Genomic DNA, 14,949 nt, shown 5'->3' with positions numbered 1-14,949 from the left:
AGCCTGTCTTAATTTGCAAGACAAAAAAGAGGAAGATTCAGTGTCTTGGAAACTAATCTTGTAAATCAAACTCATAAAAGTCGCAAAATGTGAGGAGGTTTTCGGCCTCATTGCAGCAATCAGCTCGTCCTTCTCTTACTTTGCCACTTACAAATTGTCTGGACAGGTTTAACGGATGAATTACTCTTTCTTACTTTTTCCCTTGTTTCATCGTGTTTTTTAAAACGTCATGAAAATAATTTTCCTCTTTTCTTGTATCTGCCTCTCAAAGTATTTTATGGTCTGTTCCCCCCACACACATGCACTCACAGGTCCTTGGCATCATCACTGAATTGTCCTTGACTCGTAATGAGTTTCTTTTTGCCTGACTGACTGGGATTCCCGCACCAGTAAAGATTTTAAAATGTCCAGACAAAGGATGCAGACAACAAAGAGTGGCAGCCCAGTGCTGTTGTTCCTCTCCTGCATGGTTACCAGACGTTGTTGGCCCTCTGTAGTAAGAAACAGTTGTAAGATGTTTACTAAGAGGACGTCGCCGCAGTGGGCGGTAACATACGTGTTACCTTGGACTCCCCTCAGTTCCCCCTATTCATGTGCGGAATCTCATTGTTGGTGGGGACATCATTCAAGCTGGTGTTTTAAGGCCAGAGGGAGGCTCCCAGTTCATTAGAGCCGTGTTTCGAGGGTTGGGGTAAGAGACAGGTGCTACGTCTTGTAGTGACAGCGAGTCCCCAGAAAGATTCACAGAGTTTCGGGGGCGAAAGAGCCAAAAAGGCAGTGGAGTGGCTGAGCTGAGGCAAACCAGAGGGAGAGTCCAGGGAAGATGGCACCTGCCAGTTTGGTTTTTGCCTGGTTACTGTTCACCATGAGGATGGTCATCTCGGCCGTGTATCTGGAGCCTGAGGAGGAGGGTGAGCTCACTACTCGCATCACATCACATCACATCACACACTCAGGGAGGAGACGTCAGGGGTCAAACCACAGAAACCATCTACTGGTAATAAGTCATAAGCCTGTTTTCTCATTGATTACTGGAGGTTTAGCAGACTCTAAGATCTTTGAAATGTTCTCATTAAAACAATCATCTAATCAAGTTCAGTAAGATCTGAATTTGTGTCTAGTTTCTTTGACCACAGATCCTCAGTCATAGTATTTCTCTGGAACTGGCAACTGGAGTTACTTGAGGTTCTTGCAGATGTGATCACTCTGATCCGAACAACTTCTTCAGCTCTGATGAGGTGAAACATCATCAAGAACCTCCAGCAAGTCCGGCTGTCCTCACATAGCTCTCAGAAAAAGTATTTAGATTGTTTAGTTAGGTCGAAATAACTACTCGACTGTGAAAATACTAAATTATAAGTAAAGTCCTGCGTTTAAAATTAAATAGGTGCAAAAGTATTATTGGCAAAATGAACCTACTCATTATGCAGCAGAGTGAACCCACTCAGATTTATTACACATGATGATTTTAGATCATTATTACAGATGCATAAATGTGTAAACAGCATTTTAGTGCTGGTGTAGGTCGAAGAGGAGCATCCACTCACTACTTTGTACAATATTGGGTCTTTTAATATATAACAATGCATCATATTGAAAGAATTCAGCTACATGTTGTGCATATAAAATATTAATTTGAAAAGTTAGCTGTAAGATGAATGTATTAGAGTGAAAGGTACAATATTTTCCTCTAAAATTTAACAGAGTAAAAATATAAAGCAGCCAGAAATACCAGAGTACTTGAGTACATTTCAATTAAATATGTGATAATACACATGGTTAAACTGCATTGTCTAAATGTTGAATATAAATTTGTAGGATTGTAGTTTGGAAAAGTGGTATAAGTTTTAAAATAATTATGTTGTATTCTCTGAAATTAATATTTCAGAGAAATAGTTTAATCTGTTGTTTTTTTCATTATCTTTTTTTCCCATTAGAGCTCAATGAAACTGTCATTTGCACCAACGATCATATGGAGGTTGTGATACCCAGTGTTTTTTTCCTCAACAAAGAGCCTCCAGTTTATGTGAGTCTTATTAAGTCTTTAAAAGTATTTTTTTCAAAGGCAGATGTTCGATTCTACTGAATTCCGAGTGTGATACTTGAATATATGTGTTTATTATTGTGTTTCCTGTGTTTAGGTTTGGGATTTGCATTTAAATGATCCGGAGTGCCGTGGCATTGAGGTCGGAGATGATTACGTCTTCAGCATAAAGACCAATCTGTCCGACTGTGGGACTATAATGGTACGAGCTTCAAACATTTGCTTTAAACGTGTGTGAAAGTCCCGTCTGCAGGATTTAAGAGTCTAATAAAAAAAACCTAATCAAATGTTGCACGTGAGCTGAGACGTTTAGAAGAGCTGCTAACAAAGGACGAATACATCAGCTGTAACCACCATGAAGACAAACTACACTCGGTATCTCCATCACTGACAACATAAAATCCCCATCATTATAAATTATCTATTTTACGATGTGTACGGTTGTTGTGGGAACTGGACCGGGAGCAGAGTGGTTTTTTTTTTTTTTTCTGTGGTGACGTAAATGTGGACTGAGACCCTCTATTCTGTGTTCAGATGGGTACTGAGGAATTAGCTCATATGTATAATAAGATGGTCAGAGAAAGGCACACACCCTGAGCCCAGACAGAAAGGAGTGAAGAGAAAAGAAAGGGGGGGGGAGTGGCGTGCATGTCAAGGAAGAACGGAGGCGTTGTTCCTTTTCCCTATGACAGCACTGGGCCTTATTCAGCGCAGCGATGGGACCTTGAATGGCCTTGTAGTGCTAAATTATCAGAATTTACATGGGAATGATGATTATTTGTTGAAGCTCAGTGAATAGGACGGCGACAAATCACTGGTCAACTCGCCCCTTGGTTATTTTAATCCCGCTGTTCTCATGGACTCCATCTCCGGTGGGGTTTAAATCCCTACTTTAGTTCACAAGTGTCCTTGAATTTCTTGCTCGGAATGCGTGAAGGTTTTTCTTGTAAAGCGAGCAAAAGGTTAACACGGGGGGGGGATCTCCCAGTCCTGCACCTCAGCAGTTTTACAAGTTTATTGCATAGAGCCTGAGCAAAGTATGTCTCCTCTGGATTAGAAGAAGAATGCTGTGTGTGTCGGTCTTGCTTTTCACCTTGACCGCAGGACCTTTTAAACCCCGCCGTCAGCGGAGGAATGACTGAACTGTTGGGTTTAAAGGTCAAACATTTTCATTCAGACATGGCAGCGTCCTCTGCTCATGTTTCAACGATACTTCTTGTGAGATGCAGAGCCTTTGTATTACCGAGTGACAAGTGCAAGTGGCAGTGGGGTCCTGTCATGAAGTAATGAAGACCTGTCGCCTGCCGTGGAAACCTGTCGCTGGTGCTCATTGTGGGGGGTCGCGTGTTTACCAAGAGGTAGTAAAAGATGTCTCAGCCGTTAGAGCCCGGGACAATTCATCCTGCTCGGGGACCATGAGAGGCCGTCCTCCTTCTGGCCCCAGCAGGGGCCCTGACAAACCTTGGACACAACCTTTTCCCTCGTCTACGTTTTACGGTCTTGCCAACGTCACTTGCCAACAAAAGAATATAGACCAGTATCGCTCACATTTACAGTGTGTGAAAGGATGACAGCCGTTGACGTTACAGCCTGGGAAAGAGGTCACATAAAGTCCCCTCAGTCACTTCCTCTGTTTCTTACAACTGTAAATGCTGCAGCTGTGGCCACTTCACATGCGTCTTGATGTAATCTGGAATGTGAACAGTGATATAAACCATATAAAGAGAAAGAACCGTCTCATTTATGTGGGGCTTCACTTTTGCACTGCTCATAAAGTAGAGCTTCCACATTTAGTCAATTAATCTCCCCATTTAAATGTGGTTTCATAAGGAGACTGTTGGGCCTTGGCTGAAGTATGTGCTCTACTGAGTGTCATTCTGGTTGATTAGTCAATTAATAAATGAAAATTAATCGATATCTATTATAATAATTCATTAATTTGAACACATTTACAGGCAAAAATGCCAAACTTGTGATGGTTTCAGGTTAGAAATATGAATCTGAATAAAATGAATCTGAAAATCAATTAATAGTTTCAGGTATTTTGTAATAGCAACAATTACAAAATATTTTCTTATCCTGTCACCTCTGTGAAGACTTTTATTGTGATGGTCAATGGTTGATTGAAAAAAGGCGTAGAAATTGAAATGTTGTTTTTCTTTCTTTTCTCTCTCCTCAGGCCTCAGATGACACACACATCATGTTCATCAACACCATACACAACAACGACTCAGAGGTCATCACGAGAAACTACATCAACATAACGTTTGTGTGTCGCTACCCCGTCAATTACATGGTGCGGCAACCCAACGGGGAAAACATGATCAGAGTGGACGTCAGGTGACTGTTTTTGTTTTTTTATCTAAATGACCTCCGACCTCTCAGTAACATCATTCGTTTTTTAACACGTGTCTGTTTTGACTCTACAGAACGATCACTCTAAACACGGAGGACGGAAACTTCTCCGTGTCCATGTTGTTGTACAAAGACGAAGCCTTCGAGGACAGATGGACGACTGTGCCATCGCTGACCCTGGAGGACGACATCTTTGTGAAGGTTTTCATGGTAAATACTCACGTCTCATATTAACTTGAATATTGTGTAAGGTTTAGTTGCATATTTTAAGCCATATTTAGCGTTTTGTGTTGAGTAAAATGCCTGTTTAAGATGAGCCGTGACAGGGAAGATGTATGCTGAGCTTTTGACTTACAGACAAAAACACATTACAGCACTGTCATACCATGACAGCTATGTTTGGATCAGGCTAAGCATGTTGTTACATGATGTTAAGCAATATGTTGTGTGGTGGATGCATTATAAGCAACACAGGAAATCTAACACTCCCATCGTGCTGCTCTTCTCCTAGATGTTGTTATAACCTCTTTGTACAGCTGTTGTTTATGCACCAGGAATCAGAGTTTCACAGTCCATCGTGGAAAAGCATTCAGCCTGTGTACATTTTGACTGTCACTCCCGTCTGTCCCCACAGATACCGGCTGACCTGATGCTGCGGATCGAGAGGTGCTGGGCCACACCGACCAGTGATCCATACAGCAACATACAGTACACCTTCATCAGAGACAGGTCGGCCTCAGAAGTGTTTGTACAAAAGCAGAACAAAATTATCATAATCAAATATACAGTGGCAAAGTTAATTTTTTTCTATTTGTCATTTTGGACCTGAAATATAAGAATAACTAGGTTTGGATTTATTTAATCAGGCTGTGTTGAAATCTGCTTATAGCTTGTTGTTATTTCACCACCCTCGCACACAGCTCTAAGTCCTCTCACATGAGGGGCTGTTGAAATCTGAAATAGGAGAATTTGTTCCAGACAACAACTTCTCAGAGCCCGGGTCATGTGACTCCCCCGTCTGAGAGGCCACATGCGTTTCAGTTCAACAGCTGTGCACGTCCTTGACAACCAGGCTGTATTTGGTACTGTTGGCAACAGCAAAGAGCAATGAAACGCTGCACAATGATTTCACAATGCAGGAGGGGGGGAAAGGAAAATACACCAATAAATCTGTCTCTCACGGTGCTGCAGATAATGTTTGCGTTATGTCTTAGCTTTGTCGTGCATCACACTGAGATCTTGGGTTGAAATCTGTTCCTTCTCGCAGTATTTGACTCTAGATTTCAATCTTACTCCCACCAGACCTGCCTGACTTCTCTGTCTCCCCCCTCATAGCTGCCCGGTGCTGTCCAACGAGCAGACCCTGAGTGTGCTGAAGAACGGCCAGGGTCCGGAGGCCATGTTCCGGATACAAATGTTTAAGTTTGTCGGCAGCTCCTACGCCAACGTCTTTCTCCACTGCAACATCCAGATCTGCCACAACGCTCCGGGGCTGTGTCAGCCTGTGAGTGAGCGCATGCAACACCCATTCCTCACACTGGGAGTCACAGGCCAGTTCAGACAAGTAGCCTGTGATGGGCTCAGCTTATGTCCTTAATATAGACCCATCAGGACAGAATTGTTTCTCAGCTCCATGATGGGCCAGTTAGGCTGCCCTGGTCTTTAAATATGCATCTCGTAGCATCAGTTCTTTTCATGTGTTTCCAGAACTGCTCTGGTGAAGTCACATTAATGAGGATGCGCAGAGACGTCCCACTGTCCCACACGGTGTCTTATGGACCAATCAGACGACTACCAAACAGTGAAAAGCCCAATCTGAGTCAGTTTTTACATTCTCTTTCATTTATGTGGATTTCAGCTTTCAAATCGTCAAAGCTTTGAGATTCCAGATACTAAAAACTATTTGTATGCTAAAGTGTGTTTCCACCTGTTTCCTTTGTGTCTGTAGATGCAGGCGGAGGCCCCCCCGTGGAGACTTTTGTCCTAGGAGGGCTGCTGGTCGTCCTGCTGCTTATCACAGGGGTGTTCGGGAGGCTGTGGCTGCGCTCCAGACGTTTCTACCCGGCCCGGGAGGCGCAGCTCACTCTGTCCAACATTCACCACATCTCAGAGGTGGCCTCGTGAAGCAGGCCATCAGGAGCTTTTCTCAGCTGATGAATGGACAAACAAACACATGTTCACACATGTACAAATGCAAAAGCAAATGCACACTTGTGATTTATGATAACGACGAGAGTCTTGCAGGTGTTTTTCTTTATAAAATTTGTTTTTTAAGGAAATCGACTTAATAAAGTTCTCAAATGTTGCTGTTGTTTTTCTCAGTGGTGAAAGTTAAGTAGGTCATTGTACTGTGCTTGAATATTCCCATTTTATTCTTCTTTAAACTTCAACCTCACTACTTTTCAGAAGCAAATGATCATGAACATTGAAACACTGCTTACCCAGCAATACATCTGTAATTATAATCTACATTATATAACTATACATTTTATGTCCCTTTTATACAATAAGTAAAGGGGTTTTAGTTGCAGTGGGAATATTTTTATTATCTATGTTATTTAAGGGATAATGTTGGTTTTAATCCTTGATACGAGGATCCGTTCATTGGTCATTTTTGTCTTTGTCTTTTGGCCTTTAAGGAGAAATGAGAGTTGGGACAATAATAGATATTTAACCAGGAATTCCAGGTTATACATATGTTTGTTTATAAAAGAATAAACTGGTGAAGGCGGCCTCATGAAACTTTTGTTGGTTGTTTGTTAAAATAAAATCATTTTCTTTATTTCATTTCCAAAATGGGGTTTGCTAACAATCTCTAACCAACACAAATAGATAATACCATGACATTATGATGTCAAGCTAAGCTAAAAAAAAACACAAACAAACAACAGTTTGGTGTTGTATGTTATACTAAGAGTTGGTCAGTAAAATAAATAGAACGCCTCTGACATGAAGGACAAAAAAAAAAGACTCAAGTATGAATAAATAAATGTAGGAACTAATAGCTAAATATGTAAAACATTGAATAAATCATACAGTTTGCAATGAAAAGGGATGTTTCTTAATCTAATTATACTTATGTCATTTTGTGTCCTTAATAGTCAGATTTTCTCCTTATATACATGTTTATATATATATATTAACCATTTAATTTGCTGGCAGGTGTCTACACCCGTTGAACTTCAGAAGCATCATCACATACATTTAGAATATATATTTATAAATATGTATATATGTAGATGTGTATATATATAACAGTCACTGGGGGTTTTCCCTCTGTGTCTATTTCAGTCTGTCACGGCCCTGACTGGTCCTTTTGCGTGATGACGTAGCAGCTGCGTCATGCCCCTCCGCACCAAACAACACAGACACCGACAGACGCAGAAGCAGCGGAGCCGCAGCAGCTGCACATTCACCGGCTCCTGTCGGAAAAAGAGCTCCGGACTCGGCAGATAACGTGGCGACGGTGTTTCTGTGGAAGAACACGGAGCCGAGCACGAGTGAAGATACAAGTCAAACACCGGGAAATCCCCGTAACTCGGGTAAGCGGCTTCTACCAGCGACTAGCTAGCGAGGCTAACGAAGTGTAGCTGCTAATGCTAGCTGGCTGGCCATGTTGTTTGTGTTTCTTTTGTTTAACTGTACAAACTTCGGCGACGTGACACTTCGCTCTTTCTGCCGCACAGTTGTCATGACAACATTTTATACTTGTACACAGCGCAGGAGTATAATCGGTAATACGACCGTAAACGGGCGGAATTGGAAGAACCGGCTTCTGAGTTGTTTGTGTTTTTAGCTGTTTGCTAACCTTGCCTGCGTAATTTAGCCTGCTAGCTGTTATTGGCAGTGGCTGCAAGGACTTAGAACAATAGTCCTCCTGTGTGGACTTGCAGCATTGTTGTGAGACTTTAACTTATTGTTTGGTGTCCTTTGAGCCCAGTGCTCATTATCCCCTCCGCAAGCAACACCACCAAAATAAACCCGAGGCTAATGCTTCAGAGGTATTTACCTCACCGGCCTGTGGCGGCTGGGGGGAGAAAACAGTTTGAACAACAAGTTGGAATTCTTCAGGGTTTGTCACCGAACTCTGGTCTGAGATCTTAAAGTTGAGGGGTCAGGTTTGCCCCCGAAGCTTTCAAAGAACTTGTGTCACCAGGAAATCTAAGAAGGGTGTTGTGAAATGATACTGATCTGCCGGAATATGTGGTAAACAGGCACAGACGGGGAGCAAACATGTGTGGGGGTGAGTTACAGGGCATTGGAGCTCACGTGTGTCGGGACAGTGTGCACCTCAGAATATATCTCTATGGGATAATGTTACACCAGCGTGCCCCAGCGGAGGACTCCATGTGCTAAACTAATGTTACTGTAACCATGACTCGATTGTTATATCTCCAGAGCTGTGAATAAAATGTTACTTTGCTAATTTTGTTACAGGGTTGAACACCTCACCCCTTTTCCCTCTCGGGCACGGAGCAACACAGGGAGAAAATGGAGCACCTGCATCCCCACTGCCTTAGATGCATCAAAAGAAGATGCATGGTAAGACCAGAACCAGGGGTTTCCTGCGACCTCATGTGCTGCCCGCTTGTTTGCGGGGCAGTTTTTCACTCATGCAAACTTGAGGAACATCGCCTGTTGTGTCCGTACGAGCGGCTGCCGTGCCTCAACAGTGGGTTTGGATGCCCCTTCTCAATTGCAAGGATCAGGATGGCGAAGCACCTAGAGACTTGCCCAGCAAGTATAGTGTGTTGTACGATGGAGTGGAACCGCTGGCCCGTGAGCTATGCTGATCGCAAGTCCTATGAGAACTTGAGCAAAGACGTTGATGAGGTGGAGCAGCTAGACATGGCCTTGGCCCTGCAGGACCAGCGGATGCTTTTAGAGTCCCTGAAGGTTACGACCACTGTGTCGAAGATTGGATTTAAAGGAGCAGATGAAAAGGACAAGATGGCAACAGCGTCAAGTTTACCAGAGACAGTGTTAGGTAATAGAACTGTGGAAATGGAAGCGGAGCCCTATACTGAGCTGTACAGCCCCTCGTCAGAGACTAGTAGAAATTTGGCAGCGGCTCTGGACATCCTCACTAATTCTGCGGATATTGATGTAATTGTTGGGAATCTAAATGGGGAAAAGACTGATAAGAATGGAGCCCTCCACAACGGAGAAAATGGTGATAACCATAATGTTTATGTTGCAGAGGGTGGAAAGAATGTAGATATGCAGGAGAGCGACTCTGATTCAGAGTGTGAGCTTGGAGCAGTGGGTGGGGTCGACTTTGCTGTGAACACACATAGAGAAGAAGATGGAATTGGCTGGGGACAAGAAAATGATTTTGTAGAGTTGTTTTTTGAGGAAAAGGAAGATATTATCCAGGAGCCAGTTAATGATTCCAACCTCATCTGGCCAGAGATGCCTCAGAATTACATGCCCCTCGTAGCTCTGGGGCCTCCTGTGCCCCAACAAGCACCACTCTCACCCCCTATGCCATTGCTGCTGTCCGATCATGTGAGAAATAACTTCTTGCAAGTGCAACACTTACCCAGTGAACTCAGGTATAGGTGCTTGGAGCGTAAACTACAGAATGTAGAAGTCCTTAGAGGTATTAGCATGTTTACATTTAATGGACGTCGGGCTCTGCTGTCAGACCCATACTTGTTTCGAGCAAAGATGGAGGACAAGTCAGTTGATACGTCTGACCTGGAGGTAGCAGACGACCCCTTGGGTCTCCACGGCATCGACCTCATCACTGCAGCTCTGCTCTTTTGCCTCGGTGATTCTCCAGGAGGCAGAGGCATCTCCGACAGCAGATTTGTTGATGGCTATCACATTGACTTTGGTACTCAGACGTTCTCCTTCCCTTCAGCCATTCTTGCTACCAACACCATGGTGGGGGACATTGCTTCAGCCTCCGCCTGTGATCACGCCAGCCCACAGCTTTCCAACCCCAGCCCCTTCCACACTCTCAGGCTGGACCTGGTGCTCGAATGTGTGGCTCGATACCAAACCAAACAACGCTCCATGTTCACTTTTGTGTGTGGGCAGTTGTTTCGGAGGGATGAGTTTGCGTCTCATTTCAAAAACGTACACGGAGATATCCACGCTGGACTTAATGGCTGGATGGAACAACGCTGCCCCTTGGCCTACTATGGCTGCACCTACTCCCAAAGACGATTCTGCCCGTCGGTACAGGGCTTCCGAATAATCCACGACAGGCACCTCGGCTCTTTTGGGGTTAGACCTGGTCTACCTTTAAGAACTGGAGAAAACTTCCCAAGAAACACCTGCCACTTTGTTGATCAGTGCGATCAGTTCAGCGGTCTTCCATTCGAGGTTTTGCAACATGTAGCAAGCTTCCTGGACAGTTTCAGCTTGTGCCAACTATCCAGGGCGTCCCGCACCATGAGGGATGTGTGCGCCAGTCTGCTCCAGATGCGTGGCATGGTCGTCCTGCTGTGGGAGAAGAAACGGCGTGCTGATGGTTCTAATTCATGGCAGATCACAGATAAGGTTGGTCTTTTTGCACATATTTTATAGCAGTCTCACTAATCTGTTGTGTGGAAACAATGTTTAATTGTGCTCACTGCATGAAAAGTAACGGATCAATCCTGTTTTTCATTCAGGTGTGGAGATTCAGCACGGCTTTCGGTACAGTGAACGAATGGAAGTTCGCCAACATCGCCAGCATGGCCGACCACCTCAAGAAGTGCAAGTTCAACACGATCACCCGCCGGGAGGAGGCCATCCCTCTGCCGTGCATGTGTTTCACCAGAGAGCTCACGAAAGAGGGGAGGTGTTTACGTTCAGTTCTCAAACCAGTAGCATAAGCGAAGAAGTCCGTGTTAGGACATTTCTGAGACCATCAGAGTTCCTCCAGTGTTTTCTGTGTTTACAGATGTTAGTTTCTTCCAGCCTTAAAAAGATTACAAACAGACTTCTGGTTGGATGTTATTTGGTTCACTCCTATAAATAAGACAAAGTCAGTTGTGGTCGACTTTCCTGCAATCACAGATCAGGATGGTCACAATCAAATTTAATACTAGCCTTGTATTTTATGAGGGATTTATTAATACCATTGTACTGAAGTTCTACTATTATCTACTCTGACATAGTGTAAATAATCAGATGTTATGATGTAGATTTTTTTTATTTTTATATTGATAAGTCAGTACTGTGCTACACTGGAGGTAAGAGTAGAGCCTTAAATTGCGATACACTTGATTTTCTAGTCTTGGGGTCGTTGAGAACATCTCAGTGAGATTTCTTTACTGCTTCCAGCTGTAACAGTTTACTGGTATCTTGCACGGTTTTTATATTGTATCCTGATAGTGAGTGATGGTGTGTGTGCTGCTTAGAGCTCATAGAATTCATGGCTTTAATTCTACATATTACGACTGACCAAACATCTGTGTTAGCTCTGCCCACTGTCCACCCATTGTGCAGGATGATCAAGCTGTATCACTGCGGGTGTTGATGTGACTCAGAAGAAGGGTTTTGTGGTTTGGTATGTGGCGCTGACGTTATGGCAGTAACAAAAGGTGGTTCCTCTTCTCTTCTCCTCATCTCTGACCAATGAGCTGGCCTATTAGTCAGAATGAGAGGTGTTTTCTCAGAAAATCTAAATGTAGCAAGTGACAGAAGAGTGAACGCAGCGGATATAAGAATCCATCAGCGACTGTGGACGATGACGAGGAAACTTTGTTTCCCTCCCTCAGTGTCAGACCTCAGACACACCTGCAGGTCAGGTGTTTATGACTAAAGCAGACACGCACACTTCCCTCCAGTAACTAGCATAACTAGTTATGTTCACATTCATTATTTATCATGCGTGTAGGTTTATGGCACTACATGTCCACTGTGTTGAAATGTTTTGGTGTCTCAGGGTTACCTTTGTCTCGCAGCAGATTATGTGTGCGCTCAACAAAATAGCTCAGAAGGACACGCTGACTTGATTCTTGTGGGGTCTTACAACCGACCGGTGTACCACTCAGTATTATTATAACGTAACAGTGTGTGTGTGTGTGTGTGTGTGTGTGTGTGTGTGTGTGTGTTGTTGCAGTGCTCGACTAACAAATGACATGTTTTCAGGTTTGTCGTCCAATCGGGAATAACTGAACTAGGACGTCAGCTGTTCGAATGTTCTTTAAAAACATGGAGTGATCAAAATCGTTTGGATTTGGTATTTAGGTCTAACGACGCATGAACACGTTAAGTAGATTACATTCTGTCACAACAAACTGATAACTGGTTAAAAATAATGTTCCTTTGAGGGGCAAAAAAAAATTGTTTGATAGTTTTGAAGTCTGATTTAAAGCCCAAGCAATGTTTAATCTGTTCTTTTTTTATTCTAATAAGTCCTGACCTGAGTTTTGGTTTATTTCTTATTTTTGTACTGGTACTTTTATTTGGAAAGAGACAGAATCTGTAATGTCTGGATTTGTATTTGGAATATTGATTTGCACATGAAGGTATGTACTGTAACATTAGAAATCAGGATGCTGAGGGTTTTTTTTCTCTGCATGCGAGTTTGATGTCTTTTGAAAATGAATCTGTCAGTACAGTTTCAGACGTGTTTAACTAGTTCACGTCTCAGTTTCGAATATATTTTCGTATGAACTGTTACATAAAAATAAATCTTCTATCATGATGAATTTCAGTCAGATCCGATAGCCTGCCTCATTCCTCAAGTTTTAACCTTTTTTAAATTTGATGAAGTGGAATGGGGAACCCGAGCTATAAATCACTAAATGTTTGTCATCTGCAGCACACTCTTGTTTTTCTTTTACTTCAATGCAGACAGGTCTTTGCAGGCACCTGGAGTGTATCAGAATTTCATCAGAATTATTTTTTTCACTCCTGCTGAATGAGTGTGTGTTTTTCACCAAGATATGCCAGCTTCACCTGTTTGAATTTTGAAGCATTTTAATAAACAGGCTCTCGGTTTTTAAAATGTTGATGCTTCTTTTTCAGCTCTACAACTTGTTCAGTTTATTGCAGCCGTTTCCACCGCTGTGCGAACACACAACTCACTAATGGGTCACACTGGAACATTTGTGTCACACAGATTCATTGAGGGAATAAAGTTTAATATTCTCACTTTTGATTAAAGCTCCCTAAACGTTATGGGACTGCAAAGGGGAAACATTTCATGCTAAGTAGGTTGCATCAGCCAAGTGGCTCATGTGACAAAGGACGAGGTGTGTATATATAGGTTTTATCCTGCTGGTGGTCTAGAAAGTAAACAAAACAATTAACTTGTGAGCCCTGTCTTGTCGTAGATGTAAATACAGATGAACTTCAATGCTAAAGCCAACAGCCGTGTGCCTAACAGGCCGGTTTATTATAATCACTTCACATCAGTTCTATAAAAGAAATTAAAAGTTGATACGGTGGTGTGTGCCATCAGTGAGTAACAAAAACTATACACATGTAAAACCCTTCCTCCCCCATCAGAAATCACCCAAACCACTACCAGTGCCGAAGCAAACCCCAAATGATAACCACAAATCAACAGATGAACTCCTGCTGCACCAACCGACTCCGGGACTGGGCCAACAACAGCTGCAGCAATAAAAACAATAAAATGGTAAATTAACACTATGCTTACTAAAATACAGGAAATAAAACAATATAAAAACAGCAACCAGCACTTTGCCTGTGAAATGAACACAGCCCATTTCAGTCTAACCACCTAACACAGCTTAATAGTAACAGACATTCTCATACCTCACCAGTGCCGCTACGCCTGGACTGTTATGACCCTTTACAAAAGAAACAAAGTGTTGGCAGACCCATACTTTGTAGTCGTAAAACTCCAATAACTTATATATTTAAATAAAAAATACGCCAACAATCCCACATTTCAAATTAAAACAACAAAAGGTTTGTTTGGTTTACCACGAGGCGTCACGTGCCCCGGCGTGATCACAGGAGCAGGAATGAATGCTGACACACCTGTTCTCATCAACTGCTGAGGGGCTCCCACCTTAATCTGCTGAATTGGGTCTGGGTCCTAGTGCCCCCCCATCGCTCTAATCGTTCAGCACAGTAACGTTTCAGGAGTTTGAATCCTGTGTGTGGATTAAGATTCAAGTTGTTGAATACTAATGCAGGGTTTTATCTGTCCAGTTATTGTAGGCGGAGGTGGTTCACTGCCTTATTTAAATGGGAGAAGTGATAGATTACTATTGATGCATTAGTGGACAGCTAGATGGCGCCAGAACACCACAAGTTCACCTTCTCCCGTTAAAAACAAAAGATATTCATACAGAGGAGGAAATGTTTCAGTAGCTTATTCCTCCACTATTGTGTTTTAGTTACATACTGATATATTGTAAAAGGATAAAACAAGAAGACAAAACTGGACATTTCAAGGCATTTAAAATGTAATTGTTTGGGTCTTGTCCTATGTTGTAAAAAAAAAAATGGTTCAATTGTTGGTGTCACCTTTTGCTTGTGTTGATGTAAAATCATTTCAGATAAAACAATCAAAATCAAAATAGCTGTTTTCTGTTGTTAACTCAAAAACAACGCAGTAGCCTAATGAACCA

At 42.7% G+C, this 14,949-nt stretch overlaps 2 protein-coding genes across 3 annotated transcripts; both read left to right on the top strand.

The window, feature by feature from the left end:
- The first annotated feature begins 1,385 nt into the window (after positions 1–1,385).
- si:dkeyp-110a12.4 (pancreatic secretory granule membrane major glycoprotein GP2) lies at positions 1,386–7,141 on the top strand. Of its 2 annotated transcripts, XM_035168991.2 has the most exons (8): positions 1,386–2,026; positions 2,142–2,246; positions 4,224–4,384; positions 4,474–4,609; positions 5,034–5,128; positions 5,735–5,903; positions 6,107–6,218; positions 6,348–7,141. In XM_035168991.2, the coding sequence occupies exons 1-8, from the start codon at positions 1,859–1,861 to the stop codon at positions 6,521–6,523; spliced, it is 1,122 nt and encodes a 373-aa protein (XP_035024882.2). In that variant the 5' UTR covers positions 1,386–1,858; the 3' UTR covers positions 6,524–7,141. The 2 variants fall into 2 exon arrangements, with proteins under 2 accessions (XP_035024882.2, XP_047197748.1); XM_047341792.1 differs by lacking the exon at positions 1,386–2,026 and having other exon boundaries at positions 2,136–2,246.
- Positions 7,142–7,745: 604 nt separating this feature from the next.
- fbxo30a (F-box protein 30a) lies at positions 7,746–13,349 on the top strand. The gene is made up of 3 exons (XM_035168990.2): positions 7,746–7,941; positions 8,837–10,909; positions 11,023–13,349. The coding sequence occupies exons 2-3, from the start codon at positions 8,891–8,893 to the stop codon at positions 11,224–11,226; spliced, it is 2,223 nt and encodes a 740-aa protein (XP_035024881.1). The 5' UTR covers positions 7,746–7,941; positions 8,837–8,890; the 3' UTR covers positions 11,227–13,349.
- Positions 13,350–14,949: the final 1,600 nt, after the last annotated feature.

This window comes from Hippoglossus stenolepis, chromosome 10 (assembly GCF_022539355.2).
Source record: "Hippoglossus stenolepis isolate QCI-W04-F060 chromosome 10, HSTE1.2, whole genome shotgun sequence".
NCBI classification, from domain to species: Eukaryota; Metazoa; Chordata; class Actinopteri; order Pleuronectiformes; family Pleuronectidae; genus Hippoglossus; species Hippoglossus stenolepis.
Note: the sequence above shows the minus strand (reverse complement) of the source record. Positions and strands in the feature narration are given on the sequence as shown.